This window comes from Athene noctua, chromosome 6 (assembly GCF_965140245.1).
Source record: "Athene noctua chromosome 6, bAthNoc1.hap1.1, whole genome shotgun sequence".
NCBI classification, from domain to species: domain Eukaryota; kingdom Metazoa; phylum Chordata; class Aves; order Strigiformes; family Strigidae; genus Athene; species Athene noctua.
Genome location: NC_134042.1, coordinates 30,313,942 through 30,336,500, shown reverse-complemented (window position 1 = coordinate 30,336,500; position 22,559 = coordinate 30,313,942). Strand labels below are relative to the sequence as shown.

The window sequence follows — 22,559 nt, the reverse complement described above, 5'->3', positions numbered from 1 at the left end:
CCCCTTACTGCATCTAGATTTCTTGTTGCCTACTGTTATTACCAACAGAATTTCACTGAACAAAGGAAAACCACATCTGTAAAGTGGTTCTGAATATTAGTCCAGCCCTTGGGAAGTTAAACTCTCAAATCAGTGTTTTGCTTATTTTTTTCACCTATTTGTGCAATACGCACTGGAAAAAAAAGCCCAGATTTTAGAGATTCAAATGTTCTGCTAAACAAATTGGCATGTTGCCTCTTTCCTGTGATCTTTTCCCAGTTTAGTTCAGATTCTAGTTTGAGTTAGAAGGCTGGCAGTTTGGAAAATTATCCTTCAGTTTTGATGCAATTACACGACTGGAGGCTTCAGTTACACTTCAAATGCATCATGGACCCACAGCAAGCTATGTTTAAAGTCCTGAAATGTAGAGCTTCTACTTTCCTGATGTGACTGGGGATGTGAACTATCACTGCCAAACATATCTGGCATGCACCCTTGGTTTAATTGTAACAAAACAAAACAAAACAAAAAAAAGGTTAGATTCTCATTCTTTTTCTGTATTTCTGCTCTTCTGCAGTGCCTTTCTACATTTCTCAAGTTCTCGTGAGTACAAGAAATAGAGGAAGAGGCTGTACAATTTTCCTCCAGTATCAGAGTTTGAATACCTCTAAACACTGTCTTGATTGACTGGCTCTTATTATGGGATATCCAGAACCCATGAAGTATTTTTAAGGTATGGCCTTGGCAGAAAGAGAGAGACCATTACCTTCTGAACTGCCGAAATATCCTGTTATGGCCTGCAGGAGAGGATCTTAGGTGTGTTCTCTCTCTCTCTGGAAAACAGAGGAGCTTCTGTGGCAGATAAATTGTGATGTAAACAGCAGCTGTTGACCTTTCAGATATTGCCTTGATGCAAATATTCTTGAGGGAGATGCTTATGACTGTCTTACCAACACATCCCCTTCAGGCTCTCTTACTGTCATGAAACGTGAGCTTCCAGCCAAGCTGAGATGTGTATTTGTGGGACATGGTTTTATGTGTAGTGGTTGGGTTCTTGTGGCCTGGAGAAAATAAGGGCATTCCAGGTCACCTCAGCTTTAACAGTGCTTTTCCACTGACTTGCAGTGTGGATTTAGACAGATCATATCTATTGGAATAATGCAGTGTAGCCATTAATTAGTGTGACTGCACTGGGTCCTGTGCTCAGGGAGACCCCCAACCACTTTTCTGTTATCCAGCGTGCCAGTTGGCTCTAGTCATGTTCAGTACCACGCTTTTGCCTCACTTATCTCTGTCTAAAATTGCCAGGGGACAGTAGTAAGGACCTACCTTGTAATGGCACAAAGTGGATTTGACCAGGCTCTGAGGATAGAGCCCTATCAAGGGTCTTGTTACTGTTCACTTAGGTGTAATCTGTAATGGGCAAAGCCATGCGTGCTTCCAGAGGGGCTTCAGGATTTTCATAAGGGATGTCCATTTGCCTCCCTTGGAGCCCTAATTCTTCCTTACGTATGGAGAGCTTTCATATAAGTGAGTGTTACATGCACCAGGTAGTGACTGAGCTTCTTAAGTTACATCTGAAGTCATGGAGCTCATGGAATAGCACATAACGTAAAACTCGTGTAACTTCTAAGACCTGATGTTACCAGAGATTTTCTCGGCACAGTTTACAAGCTGGGGGAACTGTATACATGGAAAAAATAGAATTGTCAATAGTAAGAATACAATAATCAAGTAACCAAATATGACTTTATTCCTGTCATCATCTAGGTCATTCATAAGATAATTTTACTACAGACATTTAGACAGAGGCTGGTGCAATGATTTTTTCAGTAATAATTGTAAAATACAAATCCAGTTCCTTCACTGGGTTTCTCAAGTTTTGGTTTTTTTTCCCCTGTTGTTTATCAGTGGGTTTTGTTTTTGCTGTGGCACTGTGAAGTACTTGGGACTTTCTTTTGATGCTTGAGAACAGATTTCCAATTTGGAGTTTGTTTATTATTCAGGTCATGATGTGCTGATGGTTAGTGCTTGTTACAGGCCAAGTTGAGAGGAAGACCCATGAGCTCTTTCTCACTTGGAAAGTTGCCCAAGGCAAAAATCATTCCTCAGTTCATGCTACTGGAATTGTTTTGTCTGTACAGGTTTGCCAAACACGTGGTCATGATAAAATTACATATTTTTTCCTTGAAACTTTCCTGGTGTTAGTGAAACTTGATTGTTACAACAAAAACCATGGTCAGAGTCTTTCTTTTTTTACTGTACCTTTGGCTTAGTTTCTTTTTCTGCTGCATGGAAATTAACAGCTTGTCTAGTTGTTTTCTCTTCCATGGTCTCCTACAATAACTAAATGCAAAGTTCAGTAACCAATTAACATTTAGGTCCCTGGGATTGCAAGGGAATGTATAAACAAGAAAAATAGTATCACTGTATGGATTATGGCATTTTTTCAGTGGTGCTGCCATGTAAGGCAATATACTTTGGGAGTCTATAAATTTAGCACAAACTTGCTATTGATACTACATTTGCAAAACAAAACCTGAATTTAATAATCTCAATTTTAATTCTATTTTTTTCTCATTCTGTTTTTCCATGTAACTGTAATCCAGTAACTCTGGGTAGTGGTGATAAAGCCTACTGCAGCATGCATCATACGCATGGAACTTGCAGCAATTGGAGAAATTACCCTTAGTGCTTGAAATTAACTGTGCTAAGATGTTTCTTTTGAGCACACTTGAAATGTACTCAGAAACAATGTTTGATTTTTCTGTCCAAACACGTGAGTAATTATATACTTTGAACAGTATGTTTACAAAACCACCATTCCCTTAAAGATACTTCTAAAGTGTCTGGATAGTGCTATGAACCATTGCTGCTGGTGGTGTTTGTATTCACATAGTGTGTAGAAGTCCCGGCTAAAGTGAGGGCTCGTTGTACAAGGTGCTAGGTGTGAGACTTCTGGCACAAGATTATTACATCCCTTGCTCAAATACATGGTTTTGGCTTAGCAAAACTGAGGGAGAAGGATGATGGTATTTCTTTTGCAAAAGCAGAGCTGTACGAAAGGGCAGCTAGGTAAGCATGTCACAAGAAGAAATCACTATAAACTGTGGATTTACGTAGATTTGAAACAAGAGAATGTTTCTAGTTACCAAAACATGTTGTCATTTTAGAATGAACTTTCATCAGTCTTAAAAAGGGATTATGTAATGTGGTTGATCCAAAATATTAGGAGGACTAAACAGACAAGGAGTTTTATTCCAGCTCTATGATCTCTGCCCTTTGGAGAATGGAAATAACTGTCACCCACTTGTAACTCAGGTTTACTTGTCCCACTATGAAACTGTAGTGTGAAAAAGGGACACCTGAAGCAGAAATTTCAACTTCTTAGAGTTTTGTTGCCTCATGGTCAAACCACTGCACTGGAATTGGTGGTAAGGATCATTTGGGTCAGCCTGTGTAACATCTGCTTTACCTTGTATTTACTGTGTAATAGTAACAAATACATTTTTATTCGCAGTATTTTACCAAAAATCTGATAAATTAGTTCACTTATTCGCAGTATTTTACCAAAAATCTGATAAATTAGTTCACTTATTTTCAACTAGTTCAGCACCAAAAGCTTAATGGGTATAATAACACAAGTCCAGAAGTAACAAAAAGCTTAACTGATACAAATCTCATTCATGTAGAAAGGGGTCATCCTGGCCTGGTTTGGGAATATCTTGTTCCAAGGAATGTATTTCCATCTCCTTTTGCTTGGGCTGTACAGCATAAACTTTTGCTTTAACTGTAGCTCACTTGGAGTATAGAGGATCCATTTGCTCCTTTAGCCCTTGTAGGCTCTGAATTCCATTTCTCTAGGAATAGCTACGGATGTTTGAGAAGTCTGAAGGACAGAGAGGAAAAACTCCAAAATTTGCTTGCAGAGCATTTGCTGCAATGTTTAAATAGTGGGTGCTGATTGCTTTGCTGTGGGGAGGATTAGGTTTATTCACAGTGTCAAATGATTCTTCTGGAGACATGTACCTTGCAGCCTCATTGTGTTAACTGAATGCACAATGGCATTGGTATTGTGCTGGCTTCGGCTCCTTGGTCCACAGTGGGGTTGGCTTAGGATTTTTCTAGGGAGAGTTTTGGAAAATGGAGAGATTAAAAATAATTTGGGGATGAAGTTATATCTTTTCCATATAGTCTGCGCAGGAATTGGCTGTACATGATCGATAATTCTTTACAGGCATTTAGGTCAGGGTGTGGGATTGATGCTTTCTTGTGAAAGCTGAGAGAATACAAAATTCTGTCTTTTAATTTATTTTTTTTTTATCCTAATGTATGAATCCTCAGAGTGCCTCTGTTCTCAGAATCTTTGACACTATGATCTACTCAGGCTGACTTTCTTTCAGGCTTCTTGTCTAAAAGTTGTGATAACCCTGATAAATCAACACAATCGTCTTTACTTACCAAACTGGGAAGTCTGTAGAAAATTCTGTTTGTGGGGAAGTTGTATAGCTGGAGTATGTGCTTCATGCTGCACTGCATGGTACTCTGATGCTTTTCTGGGTTCATAGTGCTCTCTATCTATTTCAAAGTGTTTAAGTTTTGCTGTCTGGTACTGAGTGGATTTGAAAAAGTATGCTTGTCGTGGGGCAATAGGGTAAAAGAGCATATCCATCCTAAAATAACGGTATAATTCTCCCACATATCTGCACAGCTGAAACAGTCCATTTTGTTTGCCTTCTTTTATGGCTTTTTTCCCTTGACATTAAAAAAAAAAAAAAAAAAAAGGATCTCTACTGAAGTTACTGAAGTCTCTGTTCATTAAGGGCAAGATAAATTGTTTTCTTTTTTCATTTCCTGCCATTTCATGCTTCTGACAGGACTTTACCAGGAGAAAGGCGGGGTCAGTATTCAGTTGTTTGGGAAAAGAAGACTTAGTTACAGATATTTAAACAAGCCCAAAACAAACTGCTTAATTGGTCACACGAGGAAAGCAAGATATCAAGGTCATCCTCTCCTTCCATCATATGGCATCCAAGTGACCCTAAACATCAGATTACTCTTTTTTCTCTTAGCTTGCTTCTATGTTTAGCTTTGTAGTTTCTATTAATAGCACCCAAAATGGATGCTGTGCGAGGCAGGCAAAGGTATCATCCTGCCATGGGAGTGGAGGAGAAAGAGGTTGGAGCTCAAGTGCAGTTGTTCCTTCATTGTTAGGGAACTGGTTGTGTAACGGGGGAAGGCTATGCAGGGTGTGGGATGCCCATAGGCTCTGGAATATCTATGGAGGGGGGATCATTTTTCTGGCAAATTGCACTTAACCGTCAGAATCCTGGAATCCTTTTCTGTGTTTATGGGAAACTGTACATTTTGTGTTCGGTTCTGCTTGAAAAGATTCATTTTCAGACAATGAACATGGACCCGTGAATTCTCTCTGGGTGTCAGGCTGCTTTGTGACTTCCAAACTTTTGAGTTTTCGGCTCTTTCTCACAGCTCTTTTTTGCTGACCTGCCTTCAGCAGACTAATTGCTTTGTGGCCCTGAAGAGAATAATCATATTGGAAGCCATTTAATGATCTACTTCCTGCAGAATGTGCTTAAAGAGTGAATGTATTTAAATACTGGTCTCCTCTTTGGACCTAAATGTTAATGCAGGGTGAGGAGAATTCTCAGTGAAGTATCTGTTCTTGTGCACCAACATGAAGTCTCACCTCAAAAAAACCCTTTAGTTAGGTGAGGGACAGCAGGCCAAGAAATGACACTTAAAGCGCTTTAAAATAGCTGTCTGAGTTTTAGTATTTTCAAGTACTTGAATACCATGGCAACAAGAACTTCAATGCTTGAGATAATTGGGGACAGAATTCACAGGCTTCCCTAGGAGGAGGCAATAATCCTCTGAGAGTTTTGAAGTGGTCTGCAAATCAGAGGCTGTCATGAGTGCTTGTTAGAGAGATTTTCTCTCCCTGGACCTGACCTTTCCAGTTACTAGCCAACAACCAGACTGCTTTGAAGTGCCCCATTCCTCTAGCAGATTCCCAGATCTGTGTGGGGTATATCCTATTGGAGTGCATTCTAATTAATGTTGCCACGTCTGTGAAAACATTTGCTGGACTACAGCAAAATCATGCTTAACTCCAGATAAGATCTAAGATGTTAGGTTTTAAATTTAAAACATGAAGATCCAGTCAAGCAGCAGAGTTGAAAGTTAAACTAGCTGAGGGACCATCTTTTCATATCCAGACCATGATGAGAATCATGGGCAACCCATTCTGATCACAGAACCAGCTACATAAATGTTATTTTAGTGAGACATGCAGCTTACTGCTTGCTCTTGACAGGGATCTGACATTGTAAGTAGCAAGAAGAGCAAGGACGTGCTGACATCTTGAAACTGGGATTAAGTTGCATCATAATAAAAAACTTGCTAAACCTGGGAGAATCTCCTCATCACTTCTCTTGCTTGAGTTATGAGAGGCATAGCTCCTTGAGTAAGGAATAAAACATTGATTTTTGGCAGTTGACTGTTTTAACATGAGAATGTTTGAAGACCCTCAAGGAGTTGCTCAAGTGTAACCCCCCTTTAGGCACAGGTGACATTCCTGTCTCAAAGGTGGCAGTACTTTAGGCAGTACTGTGTCTGTGGTACATAAATTGGTTTAACATTCTGTATTATTAAAATGGTGGCACTCATTTCTCCCATTTAGTTTTCTAAAAGACATAATTTACTCCTTTCTTATCTTAACAGCACTTGAAAGTGCAAAGGAGGTGCTTCCCTCTATTGGTTCATCTTCACCATACCTCTCTGCCGTTCTGCTTCCTCCTTGTAATCCCCAAGTGAAGATGAGTGGCATGCTGCAAATATGACGTCGCTGACTAGTGTCATTGCCTCCCACCAGTCTGAGTGGGTGTCTTTCACTGATGAGCTGCTCCTGCCTGTTAACCCACGAGGTAAGCTATCTCTGATGTTCTTTAAACCTTGTGAGACTGTCTGAATTAGACCAACCGTTGTCATATGGCAACAACAGCATCACAGAACTTGCCTTCTAAGTGGAAGCAGTATGGGCAGAGGTTGAAGTATGTCCTGATACCCCTATGTAATAGGACAATTTGGGCCAAAAATGTAAAATACTCTTCCTAATGTGAGACCAGCTTAGCATAGGTCTGTTACAGGATTTGGATCTGTCCTTCGAGATTCAAGGCAGTATCCAACTGACCATGGAGGAAGTCTCACCTATTATAATCAAGTGCAAAACTATGCCTGGTGTTAGTCTAAAAACTGCATTAGGTGAAGGAAAATTGTCTACCTACATTTAATGGCAAATTTTAGATATTTCAATTAAAAAAACCCAGTGAAGTAATGGTGAGTCCTACTAATCTTTCTATTTTGTCTCTATTTTAGGTAGCACTGAGGAGCCTCTGGAGAAATGTTTTTCTTCCTCAGACACCTCCTCGGAAGAGAACCACAATGCAGATGGAGAATTTCAAGACCTCTCTCACACAGAGCTGGAAGATGCAGCTGACCAACCCAAAGTGGCTTCTGCTGTGCTTGGGAACCATGTGTGTCCCAGCACTGATCTGTCATCATCCATCAGTGCTTGGGTTCAGTTTGAGGACGCACCATGGAGCAGTGCTCCATCAACCCACCCCCAAGCAGGTGAAGCAAATGCATGAAAAGGTCCATTACAGTAGCATAACAGAATATAGTGAGAGCCTACAGGAATTCTTCCTTGCTCTTTGATTTCTCAAAGGTTGAACTTTTACTAGTTTGTACTGTATTTTAACATAATTGATGTTATCAGAGTTTCAAAAAGAGCTCATAATTCCATTCTGGGGTGAACTAGCGGTATTTTATTTTTGTAAAGAAAATTAAAGGCTTCTGTTTATTTGTTGGTTATTCTCAGTTGTAAGTACTTCCTGATCCTTGTGATGAGGAAAGAAGGAAGAGCACCCCTAACTGTAAATCTGTAAAACTGGGGTGCTTTACCTCTTTATTATTTAATTTCATGGTTAAGTGATCCTTACTTATACAGCCATATAATTTTTCAAACAGAGCTCTTGGTTGCTCTGACACCATATTTCCTTCCTAATATTGCGATGTCCTTGTTGACTGGAAAACACTTCAGTGTACCTTCTTATTAAACAAACAAAAAAATTCTTTGCTAAATAAAGCTAGCCATAACAAAGAGCTAGCCATAAAACTAATTTCATGGTGTATTACTTAATTTCTTATCCTTAAAGGGATGTGGCCAAGTCTTAAGGTACATGCTTAGCAAAAGCACTGCCTCTTGGTTTGTGTTTTCAGTCACAGGGGACACTGGGTTATAGGCAGAGATCTAGGTTATCCAAAAGAGGTGATCAGAGAAGACTTCGCAAAAGCATTGTGTTTTTGAAGGCGGCATCCATTTGTGCCCCTGTAAAGACTTGTCCTGAGTGATCCTTGGCACTAGGGGGGGTATTTACAGACTAAATTTTAGCATCTGACCAAGATTCATGGAGGAGGATGATTCCCCTGGCAGTTAGATCAGGAGGTACTCTATATAATCCTTGCGTGGGAGACTGTTATTCTTCAACTGTATAGGAGCCCTAAGGAGGTGTTGTGGATGTTACAAATCCTTATTTATGAGCTAGTCCAACTCCTGTTCTGGACCCTGTATTATAAATGACCAGACCAGTGCAGCTGACAGCCTCTAAAGAGAAGGTCGTGGGGCAGAAGAGGTGACAGCTCCTTTGTCTCTGACCCTCTATTCTGTGGGACTTTTGACAGCAAAAGGTAGGATAAACTTCAGCCTTGTTGTTCTCAATTAATCTGCAGGTCACGTCTTTCTTCTATGGGCAGCAGCAAAGCTGGAGACTTTGTGTTATAAGCACGATACGCTGACACGCTCAGCGGAAAGCCTGTGGTGACAGCAATTATTCATTTCCAGTAGCAAACAGCCTGCATAAGAACAATAGCAAATAGCCAGATGGGGGGGGAAGGAGTGCAGAGGCCAAGCATAGACAGACGTATCCGTGTGAGAAGGGTAGAGATGTTTGAAATCTGTTTCCTGTGCAGGCAGCTGTGAAGAGCAACGTCCTGAAGGCTCATCACCCCCGGCCTTGCTCCTGACAGGGCTCCAGCGCTGTTAGGGAATCATCTGTCTGTCCACGCTGAAGCAGCTGCACAGCTGACTAGATAATTACCCAGACTGATGGCCAGGCTGCCTGGAAACACATTTTGAAAAGGGCTTGCAAAGTGGCATTTCCAGAGTGCCGTGAAAGCGGAGAGTATGGGTCCTAGGAGAGAGAGATGCTATCTTACTCTGACCTTAGGGCTACAGTATTTTTCCACTCGTTCCCCCAAAAGCAAATCTTTGTCCTAGAGTACTCATAGTCTAACAAAAGACAGCTGCCATGTAATGGTTATTCTATAGGAAATACATTTAAGAGAAAACCAAGGCTAATGCTGGACCCTTTTTGTCCTGGGAAAAATGAAGACATTATTGGGGGACTGATGGCAAGAAACAGGGCTGAAAGCACAGGCAAAGAATTCAGAAGGTGAGAAGAAAGGTCAAAACCTGAAGTACAGGAATGAAAAGCACCTATTGTGAGCCTCATAGTGGAAATTATCTTTATTTAGGACATTCTTGTAAACACTTCATTCTACCAGGTTCAGGCAGAGTAAATGCTTGGCAAAATCTTTCAAAATATTTCTGTTTTTCAGGTTTGTGCATAGGTTGCTCCTTGGGAAGCAGTAACTCTTGAGCAAGGCCACAGAAATATTTAGTCACAGAAATGATGCATTGTGGTGCCTACTTCCCCATTTTCCTTTTGCTGGGAAAAGAAGAAACTTGATTTTTCTCATAGTTACTATCAGGCTACTCAAACTGATACTGCAGAAGTGAAAAATGAGATTTTTAGGCTCACCCAAATGTTCCTATCACGAATGTTACATAATCTGCAAATGATCACAGCCAGACGGTGACACAACATTTGCATTTGTTACACAGTGGGCCTCCAGCTCGCAATCTCATATTCTATTGGTGTTAGCTGCACTCTCTCAATAAGGTATTCAGCAAAGCACCAAAATTAGAGCAAAGCAAGATCTGTTACATCATCTGTTCCACACACACCCCCCAACCCCCACCCCACTCCCAGCTTCTTCCTGAGAGCTTTGTCTGGTTTTAAATGGCTCAAGTGACTTGGACTCCTACTGTGTCCCTTGAGAGGCTATCCCACAGTAAGGCAAATCTCAATTTAACTATTTTGTGCTGTTTTGTCTGAAAATAGGAAGTACATGCAACACGAGATCAACAGCTGAAAACTAGACCAACTGTGATGATGTCCTAAAATAAGAAAAATCTGAGGTCCTATGTGACAGGAAAGGAAATGATGCTAACAAGGTTGATTGTAATACAGTGTAGGGATCAAGGAATGGATCCTCAAAACATCAGAAAGGAATGAATGCCTAAAGGTAAATCTGCATATTTAAAGCAAATCCATTGTATTAGGAACAAACGGGTCAAGAAAAGTAAAATGCATGTGAAAGGAAATATTTTACACTTTGGGAAACAATTAGTAGGTTTTCAGTATGCTGCCCATGCTACAGGATTTGCATGTTAAGGACAGTTCTGACACTTTCAACTTAAACAGATTTTTGAGAAATTCCTGCAGCTGAAAGGCTATGACTCTGCATCTATTGACACTAGAGACCAAACTCCAAATTTCTAGGACAAAAAGAAACCCTACCTCATTTAGGAATTTGGTTTCAGCACTTCCAGGAATCTGAAGAGCAGCAGGAGCCTCTGAAGAAGGACCTAAATGTGTGGATGTTTACTTTTGCTTGTCTTGCTTTTTGAGATTGATAGATAGTTGCTTTACTCAGCATAGGGGAAAATTTATTAGTTGTTGTGGAACCTAGCACTGAATCATTGGTGGAAGTTGACTGTAGTAAAATTTTAAAGAAAATCTGTTGCAGAAAAAGCTTTCTATGGCTATGGTTTTCCAAAGTGCAAGTCTCTTTCTTTACAAAACCCAAATAATTATATTCTTCCAAAGTGACACAACTTATCTGGAATAAAACTAATTTATCCTTATATAGAAGTATTCTGCAACACTATTCCAGTCAGTTTCCCTCTTAGACAAAAAAAATTTTTGGAAAGCACAAAACAATTTGGCAGTATATGAGTTATTAAATCTTATGTGTTTCTAAATTAGCATATATTTTTCATATTGCTGTGACTGACTTTAAACAAAAAAGAAACACTGAAAATCTAAGATTTTTTTTAGAATAATTCCACAATTTTTAGAATTCCAGATATAAAACACACTTAAAAAAGCGCTCTTTTTGCCATTTCACATATGGAGCTCAGCTTTTCAGCTTGCCCTCTATGTCCAATTAAAGCACTCTGTCTGTCAAAGCAATTTCAGGTGAAGTTTTAAGGGTGTTTTTTCAGATGCCTCATGCCATGTTTAACAAAAGGGCTGAGAGACAGACTGACAGATTATAATCATATACTTGTCATCCTTTCTCTACAGGCATCGAGCACCAACACAGTGCAGAATCACTGAAGGAAGAAGTGAGGGGTTTTCGTCATATCATTGTAGCACAACTGTCAACATGTGTGATAAGGAGACAGATCTCCTGACTTTCAGCTCCTTATCCATAGGGATGACTCTACTCAGAAGCAGCTCAGTACCTAGGCTCACAGCTGTACAAATATAAATATATTAGTGCCTGCTTACCTGAGTGTAACAGTGCAGCTATATTAAAAAAATTTGCACTTCTCAACTGGCAAGGCATGGAGCACTGTTCAGATATTCCCTCTATGCACAAAGCAAGGTTTCCATAATGAGGTGGTGTCCCATCACACTACTTGGATGGAGTAGAGAGAGATAAATCCTCTTTAACATTAATTTGCCATTTTCTTTCCAAAGTATCTGTCAACCTAATAAGGGTTGTTTATGTATTTCACGCTGAGAAGAAAACAACTGTATCAGTAGTTGTTCTGTAACGGCAAGATTTTGAGGTGCATTGAGATCTTTGTTGATTTAAAAGATAAACATTGATGTACTAACTTAGAAAACAGTTACTATGCTGACATTAAATTAGAATTAGTCTCTACCAGTGCACCTTTCCATCGTTCAAGAAGATTTTTTTACCACTTTTTTTTTCTTTTTTATTTCCTCACTAGAGTCACCCATTGTTCCTAACATTCAAGTGATACTGTGGACAAAGAGTATACAATACAAAGAGTATGCAATACAAATTCACATCCAATGGATGATGGTTAGGCAGGACTTAACTGTTTGACATGCAAGTCTGGCAAGTGAGTAGAACAGGATTTTTGACCTACGTGTAACAGAAATGTTATGCGGTTTATTCAGGCTGGGATACTCCATCATGCATGTTGATAAATAAAAGCCATTTATAGTGCACATCAGTAGGTCAATTTCAGCTTATTTTTATACTCCTCCTCCCATGTGGAGCATTCCTGAGATGACAGCTACTTTTGAGTGGGTGTCGTGGATAGGGAATGCTTAATTAAATATAATAAAACCACTTTATAAAAATCTGTGGTGCTTTAAAAACTCCACTGTGTGGCACAACACAGATATTCAGATCTTGCTAGCAGTGGCAGAAACATGAAAACTATTCTGAAAAGTCACAGCTTCTGCAATACATGAACAATGGGAAGACATACAACTGCCAGCAGTTGTATGGGATCTATGGCAGACAGCTGAGTAGTGCTGGAGGGTGACAGTGCCAGGCACTATTTAAGTTGCTGTGTGTTTGTTATAAAATAACTGTGTTGCTGTGGATGTTGGAATGTATATTTATAGTCTCAGTACTCTGATAGAGTGTGTCTTTGGAATAGTTATGAACCTCTGGAAGATTGCCCTGTAAGTCTCTGACTGATACCTGTTTGTTTTCTGCATTCAGCGTCTCCATCAAAAGCACCCAGCTGGACTTCCCCCTCCTCCAACTCTTCTGAGAGGCAAGCCCGTGCCTCAGAGAGCAGCTGGACAACCAACTCAGAGGACACCAGCAGCCCAAGCATTGCTCCCTCCTATACAGATCTGCAGTCAATTAATACTGAGGACTTGACCAGTGGTGGAACGTCTGCAGCAGATTCAGCTGGTAAGAGGAAAGCCTTCAAGCTTCTGTCTCGATCTTTGTAATGCTACTCAAGCTCACTGCTCGGAAGTGAGCTACAGGAAACAGATCCGAAGCAGAACAAACTCAAGGACTGGGCAGACTAACACTGTGGGGTAGTCCAATTCCCCAGAAATCACCCCTGGATTTGACACAGTCCTGATACGTGCAGACTCCCAAAGTAAGAGCCAAATGCAGTTATGTACCTGTTAGTGGACTTGTCTGAGTGAAATGTTGAAGCATTTCTGGTTTTCACATACTGCATCAGCTTACGCTGATCTAAGACTTAATTCTCAGTATATTGTGGGAGAAGCTGGATGCCCTTCCTGAAGTTCTGTGCAGAAATTTTCTTAACTCACCAGTGTATTCAGCTGAGGCAGGTCCAGCTCTACATGGCCCTCTCTGTTTCAGTGAGTGCCAAGACACAGAACCAGGATGTTGGATGCATTCTTTGCACTGTGCTTTGCACTATCACTGTAAAGTAATGCAGAGAGAGTCTGGGAGATGACAGAATGTGGTTCAGTAGCAGATTCTGATCATCTAAGGATCCTTTATCTGACCTTGTAGGGATCTATTTAGATGATGTCCTGACCGTGGAAAAATGTGCTGCATAGTGTTGTAGCTCATTGCTCCTCAGTTGTACTCTAGATAATCTCTGAAGCAGGAGAAATAAAGCAGAGTGGTGCCACTTGTGACATGCAGGGTTGGGATAATAACTCCTGAAGGACAAAGCAGACTTTCACAGAGCATAGAAAGAGCTGGCATGTCAGGACACAAAAGGAAAAAAATACACAGCTCTAGGAGGAAGCACCTGCAGTATGTTGGAAGCTGTTCACCCCAAGCTGAGGAAGGTCAGTAGCTACCCAGTTTGGTGATGAAAATTGATTTGTGGGTGTCATGATAGCTCTGACATGTGAGGTATTTAATGTGTTTTTTCTCGGGTGGTGAATGTAACGAGATGTGTGAAATAAGATCTGTTTTGGGATAATAGACTTCCTAAGCCCCACTGAGGTCATATGTCCCTTCCATAAGAAACATATACATATGTCACCTGAAAAGAGTATTATTTGATGGTTCAGTGAAACTGGGTTGGACACCAAGGCAGGTTTATAAACAGCAGCATGGTAGGTACTGTCTGGGTGCTTAAGATAAAGGATTTCTGGAGAAAGTGGTGTTTACTTTGGATAAATAGAGACCTTTATTTCTTCAAATAATAGAGTTATCACAAGTCTGTTGGACAGTTTTTATTTTAGGATACTCTGCTTGTCTGTACCTCTGAATTTGGAAACCACTAGTAGAAAGCTAGAATACGCATGTTGTGCCAGTTGTTTGGATGCCACCGTGGGCATCAGTTCTGTTCTGATGAGCTCATGTCTATTAGGGTGAAGTGTAAGAGTTTTCATCTGGAGTATGTGTTTTGTTGATTTGGTATAGGTTGCCGAAGGATGGCTGTTGTCACTAGGACTGTCTCCACATGAGTAAGGGAAATGAGGGATGCCCAGTTCATATATAACTTTGCATTATATAGAGAAATGAAAGGCAAAACTGCTGCTGTGTATCACTGCATATATCATCATGTATATAGATATGGAATTATTTGCTATATATGGCCAAAAGAGAAGCTTTGTATGCAGCCTTCTTACTCTTCTTTCTTTCCCAGTCAGTCACAAAATGACATATTTATTAGCAAAACAGGTACAAAATATCATTCCAGTCACCTATGCATTATGAAAGTAAAAATGTAGGTAATATAGGCAAGGCTGTGTCATTAGCTAAAACATAAGATACACTGCCTTAGCGGTACTGGAACCTGAAATAAGAAATACATCAAGTCTTCCTACCACCATATACAGTTTGCAGCATGAACGAAGCACATCTGTTTGTTCCCATTCATGGGATGGCTCACAGCCCACCACGTGAGGTGCCTGCTGGCATCAGGCAAGGTTTGTGGAGGTGAGGGAGCTGCTGGCCATGGGACTGTTGTACAGTTCTGGCTGCTTTTCTGATGTTCACTCTGCCTTCATCCTGCCCTCACAGTGCATAAGTGGACAGAAATGCTCGATCACTTTCTTCTTTCCTTCCTTTCTGTCCCTCTCCAGAAATTCGGTTATTCAAACCTGACTGGATTCAAGCATTTGTCTTGTGTTTCTCATCCCAGAAGACTGGCTGCCTCAATCTGTAGTGGAGTTTGAAGGCTCCATCGAGGCAATGAAATAACACGTATTCTTTCCATGAAGGAAAAGAGAGGAATCCTCATGCTCTATGTGATGGTGAGGTCACGTTGACTGTTAGCCACTGTGTTGACTCCAATGTCACGCTTGATGGAGGGGAAAAAAATTATCAGATTCATTTCACTGTTAAAAATCCCAATGAAAATAAGAAATCAATTTTTAATCTACTTAATGATGGTAAAGAATTGGGTCTATAAGAGTAGATTGGGTTTAATCCTGTTTCAAGCAAGAAAAACCTGTTGGTGAGAAAAGTGTGAAAAATTCTACTCAGTGGTCAGACACTGAGTAGAATAACTATTTTAGGCATGGTGAGTTTTGATTGCCTGAACAGCATAGAAGAGAATCCAGGATACTATGTTTTGTAATTTCACCACTAGTCTTGAATTTATCTGGCATGCACAATGCTTAAGCATCAACTGCCTGTCAAAGTTCAGGGCACGGGGTTTTGTGTGGAAGCAGATGAAAGCCTGAGGTAGCCGAGTCCCAGTGGTGAGAAGGCAGATCTTGGTGTCCAGGGCTGGTGGGCTCCAAGCAGGTGAAATTGGCTGAGAGTCAACTTTCTCACAACTGACACAAGGTTTGAGTGTAAAACAATTCCGTGGGCTTGAGCTTTATCTAGCACATGTGTTTATGTAAGATATGACCTAGAAAGATATCTGAGAAAGACGGTAAAGAGCTGATTGATTCCAACCTGAGTTTACCCTCTACGGGAGGGGACTGCAGAAAACCTCCTGTCTGATGGAGTTGGGATAAGCCCAGTGATATCCTGTAAAGGCAGCAGAGTTCACAGCAGTGAAGGTAAATATTGCATGAGCGGAGCTGAAAAAGATTATTTGCTTTTCAAACGAAGTGCTGCTAGAAGATGCTGCACTTCATTGCCTGAGCTAGTTTGAACCCTGGCACCAAGAAGCCTTTTATATTATCTTCGTCAGCATGGGGGGCTATATTTGCCTGCAGCAGATAGCCAATAAATTTGGGTCAAGTGATAGCAGACTGCCTGTTTAACATGGGCATGTTTATATGGTTATAACAACAAGCACTTTACAACAGCTGGGGTTTCACAGTGTACATGAAGCTGTATTTGGTGCTGGTGAAGTGTCCCGTTGCCTCAGAGCTTCCTGCAGTGCATCACCATGTCACTTAGCTTGGATCAATGAGCATGAAAAGTAGCGGGAACTTTTGACATTTGTGCTGTATTCTGCAAGATAAGTAACACAGGACATCTCTGTTACTGATACAATACAAGTATTTATTCATTCTGAAGCAGATGCCTGTCTCAACTTTCTAAAAAGGCCAAATATCTACATGTCAGAGGAGCAAGGGTGAGGCCTTCTTGTAGCTATTATTACAGATCTGGAAGAACTGGGATCTTCTGAAGTTGTGCACAAGTACCTCACAGATTGATTTGGATTTCTGCTTTTCACCATTCATCTCTGAAATAATTTTTATTTATATAAATTAAAATTAAACATTGACTTGTGTACAGAAAAATAATTATATGTGATCAATACATATAAAATGGATAATGTATATTTGCCTAGATCATGAACTATATATTCCATTATAAATTTAACAGAATATATAATCTATCTACAATAATGCTCTGTGTGTGTGTATATATATAAAAAATGCTGACTAGCCTTGTAGACATAAGTTCCTTGATAGCTATTTTAGGTGCATTGTTGCTAGTTCTGTTGTTGTTTCTGTTGTGATTTGTATCTTAGGATAGCTGCAGCTACACCATGTCTGATGTTTACAGTTCAATTTGCTGACCAGTTGTTCTCCTTGGCATTCTCCTGAAGCTCTGGGACTATTGGGATACTGAGGAAATTGTTGTGTTATTTTCTGAAAACATCTGCATGTTTGGAGATAGAAGGTTACATCTGTGACCCCTAACTGCTCAAAATCCAGAAAGTTAATAAATAGCACAAGGAATTAATTCTGAAAATGTTGTTATTTTCAAAGTAAATTGCAGGGTTTAAGGGTGTTCTGCTGCTTCTATTTTGAGTCTTGGAGATGACAATTCTGGAAACCTCAGCTCCAGCTATTTCTTGAAGGTAATGGAGAGCAAGTACTAAATTCTCAAACCTTTTCCCCACACTTTTCTGCAGTAGTTCTCTTACAAACATTTTTTTCTGTAACTGTAGCCACCTAGATACCGAGTCCTGATATGATGATTGCAAGAAGGGTGTTCTGTAGGTTTCAAACAGGCAACTTTGAACAGATTATACAGCTGTGCAGTGTGTTTACACTGAATGCCAGACACAGGCTACAGGCTCTGAAGATATTCCATGTTAATTACCAGAACAAGGGGAAAAACAGCATATGCTGATGGTAACCACAGTTATGCTGTGTAGCTATTAACCAACTTGTTCTGGTGTCCCAGGCCCAGACACGTGAAAAAATTTGTATGTGAGAGCCTGCCAAAGCCAGCTGGAGAGACTGCAGAGAGGAACATCTAACCCATGCTTTAAGGAGGAGGGGACTCCAGAGTGCTATGAATAAATAGCACCTAAAATGTGTTCTTGCACAACTCCAGCCTGTAAGAGCTAAATTCAGCACTGGAGGCAGGGGGTTTTTTTTAATTCCTCATGTCCAGTGCCAGCCACCAGCTAGCAATTCAGGAGTTTTATATTCTAGTTTTTGTCCTCTGTTTTTCTCAAGGCATTTCTAAGAATAATGCATTGACAGGGCAGAACTGGGAAGCTAGGTCTAGATAATTCATAGCAGTAGGAAAGCTTTGATCCCAAACTGGACCTGTGTACTGGAAATCAGCTTCTCTTGAACACTAGATGGCCGCTCTAAGGAATCCACAGTACCCAGTGACCTCTGCAGCAGTGTTAAATCCTCATGCCTGTTTGGCAGTGGGGAAGCCTGCAGCTCAGTTATGCAGGCTGCGCCTAGGTGAAGTAGTCTTTGCTGTATAGCCTGGCAGTCTTGCCCTCTCTGAAGCAGCTGAAGGTTGCAGGTGTAAGCAGTGGACCAGAGTCACTGTCTCAGTCCCTTCTTATGGCAGGAAGGAGAGGCACAGAAAATCTGTCAGGAGGAAGGGGGAAATGTTAGAATGAGGAAAGAACAGGTACAGCAATGAGCAAAAGTTTATTTCTGTCCAGTAGAGAGAATTACAAAATAAGCTTGGTCTGCAGTCATCTAGACCTTAAGGTCAGAAGGGAGACTATGATATCATTATTATCATCTAATCTGGCCTCCTGCATGTTTCAGGGGAAAGAACTCACCCAGTCATTTCTGCACCAAAGCCGTAACTTCAGTTTGAGATGTGGCATATCCTGAGCAAATATATCCATAATATTTTTCTAATTAACATCAGCTGCAGCAAAATTTTCATCTATCTCCAATCCTTTAAAACTTCATTTTTAGAAAGGACTGTCCTAGTGGTAATACTTAAAGCAGAATTGAGATGTCACTGAGCTCAGCTTTGCCAGCTCTTGTGTCCTCAGCTGGGACTAAATGTAGTCTAACCTCAAAAGGTTCATCTGCCTCATCTGTGCCTTGGAAAATAACACTGATTAATTATCTTTTCTATTACCCTGGCTCCCAAAGAAGAGTGGTTGAAGCTGCTGTAGGACTACCAGATTCTTGCTTGTTCTTCAGGAACAATGAGGAATTTCAGGGTGCAGGAGGAGGGGATAAAACATCGCTCTCATAGCAAGAAAGGAGTTAGAAGAGAACTCAAAAGGGTCTGCTCCTACTAATTCCTACTAGGCTGAGTCTTATCCTGCTTACTCCTGTGAATTAATCAGGCCTCCCTTGCTCCTCCACATCCTGAGAACACCAGGTCTAAGTCAGGGTAGAGGCAAAGTGTGGGAGAAGAAAGTGGTGACATGGAAGAACTGGATCTGATTTTTTTATTGCTTAGAAGTGTTTTTATTTAAAACATTTTTATTTAAAAAAAATATATTTAAAATATAGTAATTTTCTTGCCTGCATGCCAGCATAGAATCGGTTCTGATCTCATCAGTGTTGTTGGCCTTGTGCCTCAAACAGCTAAAGGACCATCTCTTAGTGCTAAGTTCAGGTGCTGAGTTTTCTCCTCATGGCTATTGTGCAGTGCAGGCTACAATAACTGGATATGTAGCAGGGTTATACTTTGTTATAAGAGCTGCATGCTAAGCCTAGATGGTGTTCTTGATGAATTTCATTCTTTCCACACCTCTTCACTGATGGTTTTATATAGTCAGATCAGCTGAAAGGAAAGCAGACAGAATTCCAGCCCCAGTCATGGGATTGACCCGCTGATCTCCCTTTATGTAGGCAATATCCCAAGAGAATAGATGTGGGTAGATGCTTTGTAGTTTATCTCATGCCAGTGAGGCAGACTAGGTGGTATGAAGCCCTCTGTGTTTGTAAGGCTGTGATTCCTCAGCCACAGTGTTTACATTGGCCCCAGTTTCTCTGTAATGCAGTGCAGAAAGCCACATGCCTGTGTGATAAGCCAGAGTTCCACAGGAGATTTTGCAGCTGGGCAGGACATTTCAGTCTGAAGCTTAATTGGAGATGGAACACTTAAGTGCAGCAGCTATCTGTGATTGCTGTGTTGAGAGGAAAGGCTAGATTTGTTTGGAGCAATTCTGCGGGATGCTAAATAGCTGCTGAACTTAAAGCCACTGGAAGGGAAGAGCACCAAGGTGTCTCCTGACATCTGGCTCTTTCAAGGTGGAAAACATCAGTGGCAATCTTCAGCGGCGTCATCTTGCCTTTGGCGTTCAGTTCCTGGCATCATGATGCTCTACTGCTGACAGGAGGCAAAAATGGCACTGTAGCAATATAGTAGCAGTGGTGCAGCACTGTCCCAGCTTCGTGCTTCACAGTGACATAGCTCATGCCCCACAGAGCTCGGTGCGTCCCAGGAACCCAGTTCTGCACCTCTTGGACAGCAGTGGGGTTCAGTGCATGGAGAAATTACCCACCTGAGAACTTGCATTTTCCACTGTTAAAATGCTGGGGTTTAAACCCAAGCCCCAAATTAAGGTTGACATATGGGTGATTCCCACAGCCCTTCACAAAGGGGGGGTGAGTTTCCCTTTAGGCTTCCCTCCAGGGTGGGTCCGGCCTGGCAGGGAGAGCCATTGGGTAAATGCGCCCCAGGTGTCCCACATTGAGTAACCAAGGGTCAGGTGTCCCACTGAGGGATAAAAGCTGGGACCACTTGCAGGCAGGGGCAGTGTCTGTCTGTGAGGTGGATGTCCTGTGCAGAGTTCCCTGTTGGGGAAGGACCTCCTGCCTCCCTGGGACTGGGCTCCAGTCAGGTCTGGCTTTTGTAAGTGTGGGCTGTGTGGAGATTTGGTATGTGGCTTCCTTGGTCTTATGTATTTGGCTTGTTGACTCGGTTGTCTCCTGTCCCTTCTATGGGAGACTGCATTTCACCATTTATTCCACCCATTGTTGGTTGTGTGGTGGTGTTGTTGGGGTCAGGGGGATTGATGTTGGTTATGTATAATCTGACTGACTTGTTTGTACCCCCAGTGCTCACCCATGTACTGACCCTTTTGTATCAAATACAATTTGGTTATTGGTTCATCTTTATGCTGGCTGTGTCCTTTATGCTAGGCCTAATAATTGGCAAAACAACCGTCAGTTCTATGTGTCAGAGAAGTAAGCAAGTTTTCCGCAGTAGTACTAATTAACAGGAGCTGTAAATAATTTCATGTGGTCTTAATTAGAGATTGCAGTTCTGTGTGGAATTCCCGGTCCAAATACGAAGGGGCTGAATAGAATTGACAGAGTAAAACAGCAGGTGAAAAGGCTGGCAGATGCAGACTGCAAGAAAGAATGAGAAATTTCATGATGCCCAAATGGATGGATTTTCTTGTTTCTCCCTTACTGTGATGCCTAAGAGGCTCAGGGGATCACTGGACTATGTAGCACAGGAATTGGAAAAGTGATGACGAATGCCTTTAGGGCATCAGTTGTAGTGTCATCTTCTTAAGGAACAGTGTGGGATAAAAGAGGAATCAGGTTTGTTAAGAAGAATGTAGCAATAATTCAAGCTAAACCTTCAGCTTCTATGTTGTAATTTTATTTTGTTGTGCCCACTCAGAAACTTTTTCTGATTCTTTTTAGTGTCCATTTTTACTGGAACTTCTGCCTTCTTTATTCTTTTATTCAGCCCCCATGTTAGTGGAAAAATGTAACAATTTCTGCTCTCTCAAGCCAGAAATGGACAGAGTTGGATGAGAGTACTGTAGGGAGATTGCTGATGTATGTCTTTACTTCAGTATCTTTGTTTTCTAGCTGATCTACCCTTGATCAAACCAAATAATGCTGGAGCCCAGATATGACCTGAATCTCACAGAAGCATTTGGTCTTCATTGTCCTTAAGTCAGAAGACTGAAATCTTCCGACTAATCTTAGAACAGATATAAACTGGTATTTGCATTATGACCATGCTCATTACACAAGAGGAAGAGAAGACTTCACGCTACTTTCTTCATTCTGATCTTGGTTACCAAGAGTGAGAATTGTAATCCTAGATTTTGTGACATGAATACCAGTTTAATTTACTTGTCATAAACTTCCTAGTGGTATTGTAGTAAATCTTGTGGAGACTAATCACTTAAGTTTCAATTTTTAAAAACTATTTAAAGTGCTCAGCACCTATTGTGAAGGAGTCCAGATCTTGATTCGGCACCTAAAATTACTTCCGAAATAATCAGGTCCCAGCTATTCCTATTATGGCACAGCAGAATTTTCAAACAGCTGCCTCTCAGTGTGCTTCTCTCTAGATCTAGCCATTTAGCCTAGTGCCTAAAAGAAAAGTCGAGGTCCTGTAGCTCTGTGTCCTAATGCACATTACAGGCTTTGTACAAGTTACACTATTTCAGTGCAGACTTTAGTCACCAGTTTAATGAAGCTGGTGTATTTTCATGTGTAGACATTTCAGAGGGCTTTAAAAATCATTCACTTAAGATCATAGGAATGGAAGCTATTTCCCAGGACACTGGTGTAAATGTATTCATGACCATTTCCAATCCATGTGTTCCTGTGCCAATATTGTCTTTCAAATAGCTTTTTGCCCTTCTCCAGTGTAAGCTCTATAATATATTTATACAGGGTAATTATATCTCTCTCTGTTCTTATTTGCTAAACTGAATGAGACAAGCTCTTTAGTATTCTGGTTCTCCATTCTTCTTCTCATCCTACCAAGTCCTTCTCAGCTCACGTTCCTGTTTGAATTAATCTTTCTTGAATGTAGTGATCAAA

General features: G+C 40.9%; 1 protein-coding gene across 3 annotated transcripts in view; it reads left to right on the top strand.

Moving 5' to 3' along the window:
- The window catches only part of STON2 (stonin 2), a 78,885-nt gene that overhangs the window by 10,589 nt on the left and 45,737 nt on the right, over nt 1-22,559 (top strand). The window contains exons 2-4 of one of the 3 annotated variants that reach the window (XM_074910056.1): nt 6,721-6,923; nt 7,375-7,629; nt 13,030-13,092. In XM_074910056.1, the coding sequence (XP_074766157.1) occupies nt 6,836-6,923; nt 7,375-7,629; nt 13,030-13,092 (406 nt within the window). In that variant the 5' untranslated portion in view covers nt 6,721-6,835. Of the gene's footprint in view, nt 1-6,720; nt 6,924-7,374; nt 7,630-10,265; nt 10,426-12,894; nt 13,093-22,559 lie in introns of those variants that run through there. The other 2 variants (XM_074910055.1, XM_074910057.1) reach the window with 2 other exon arrangements.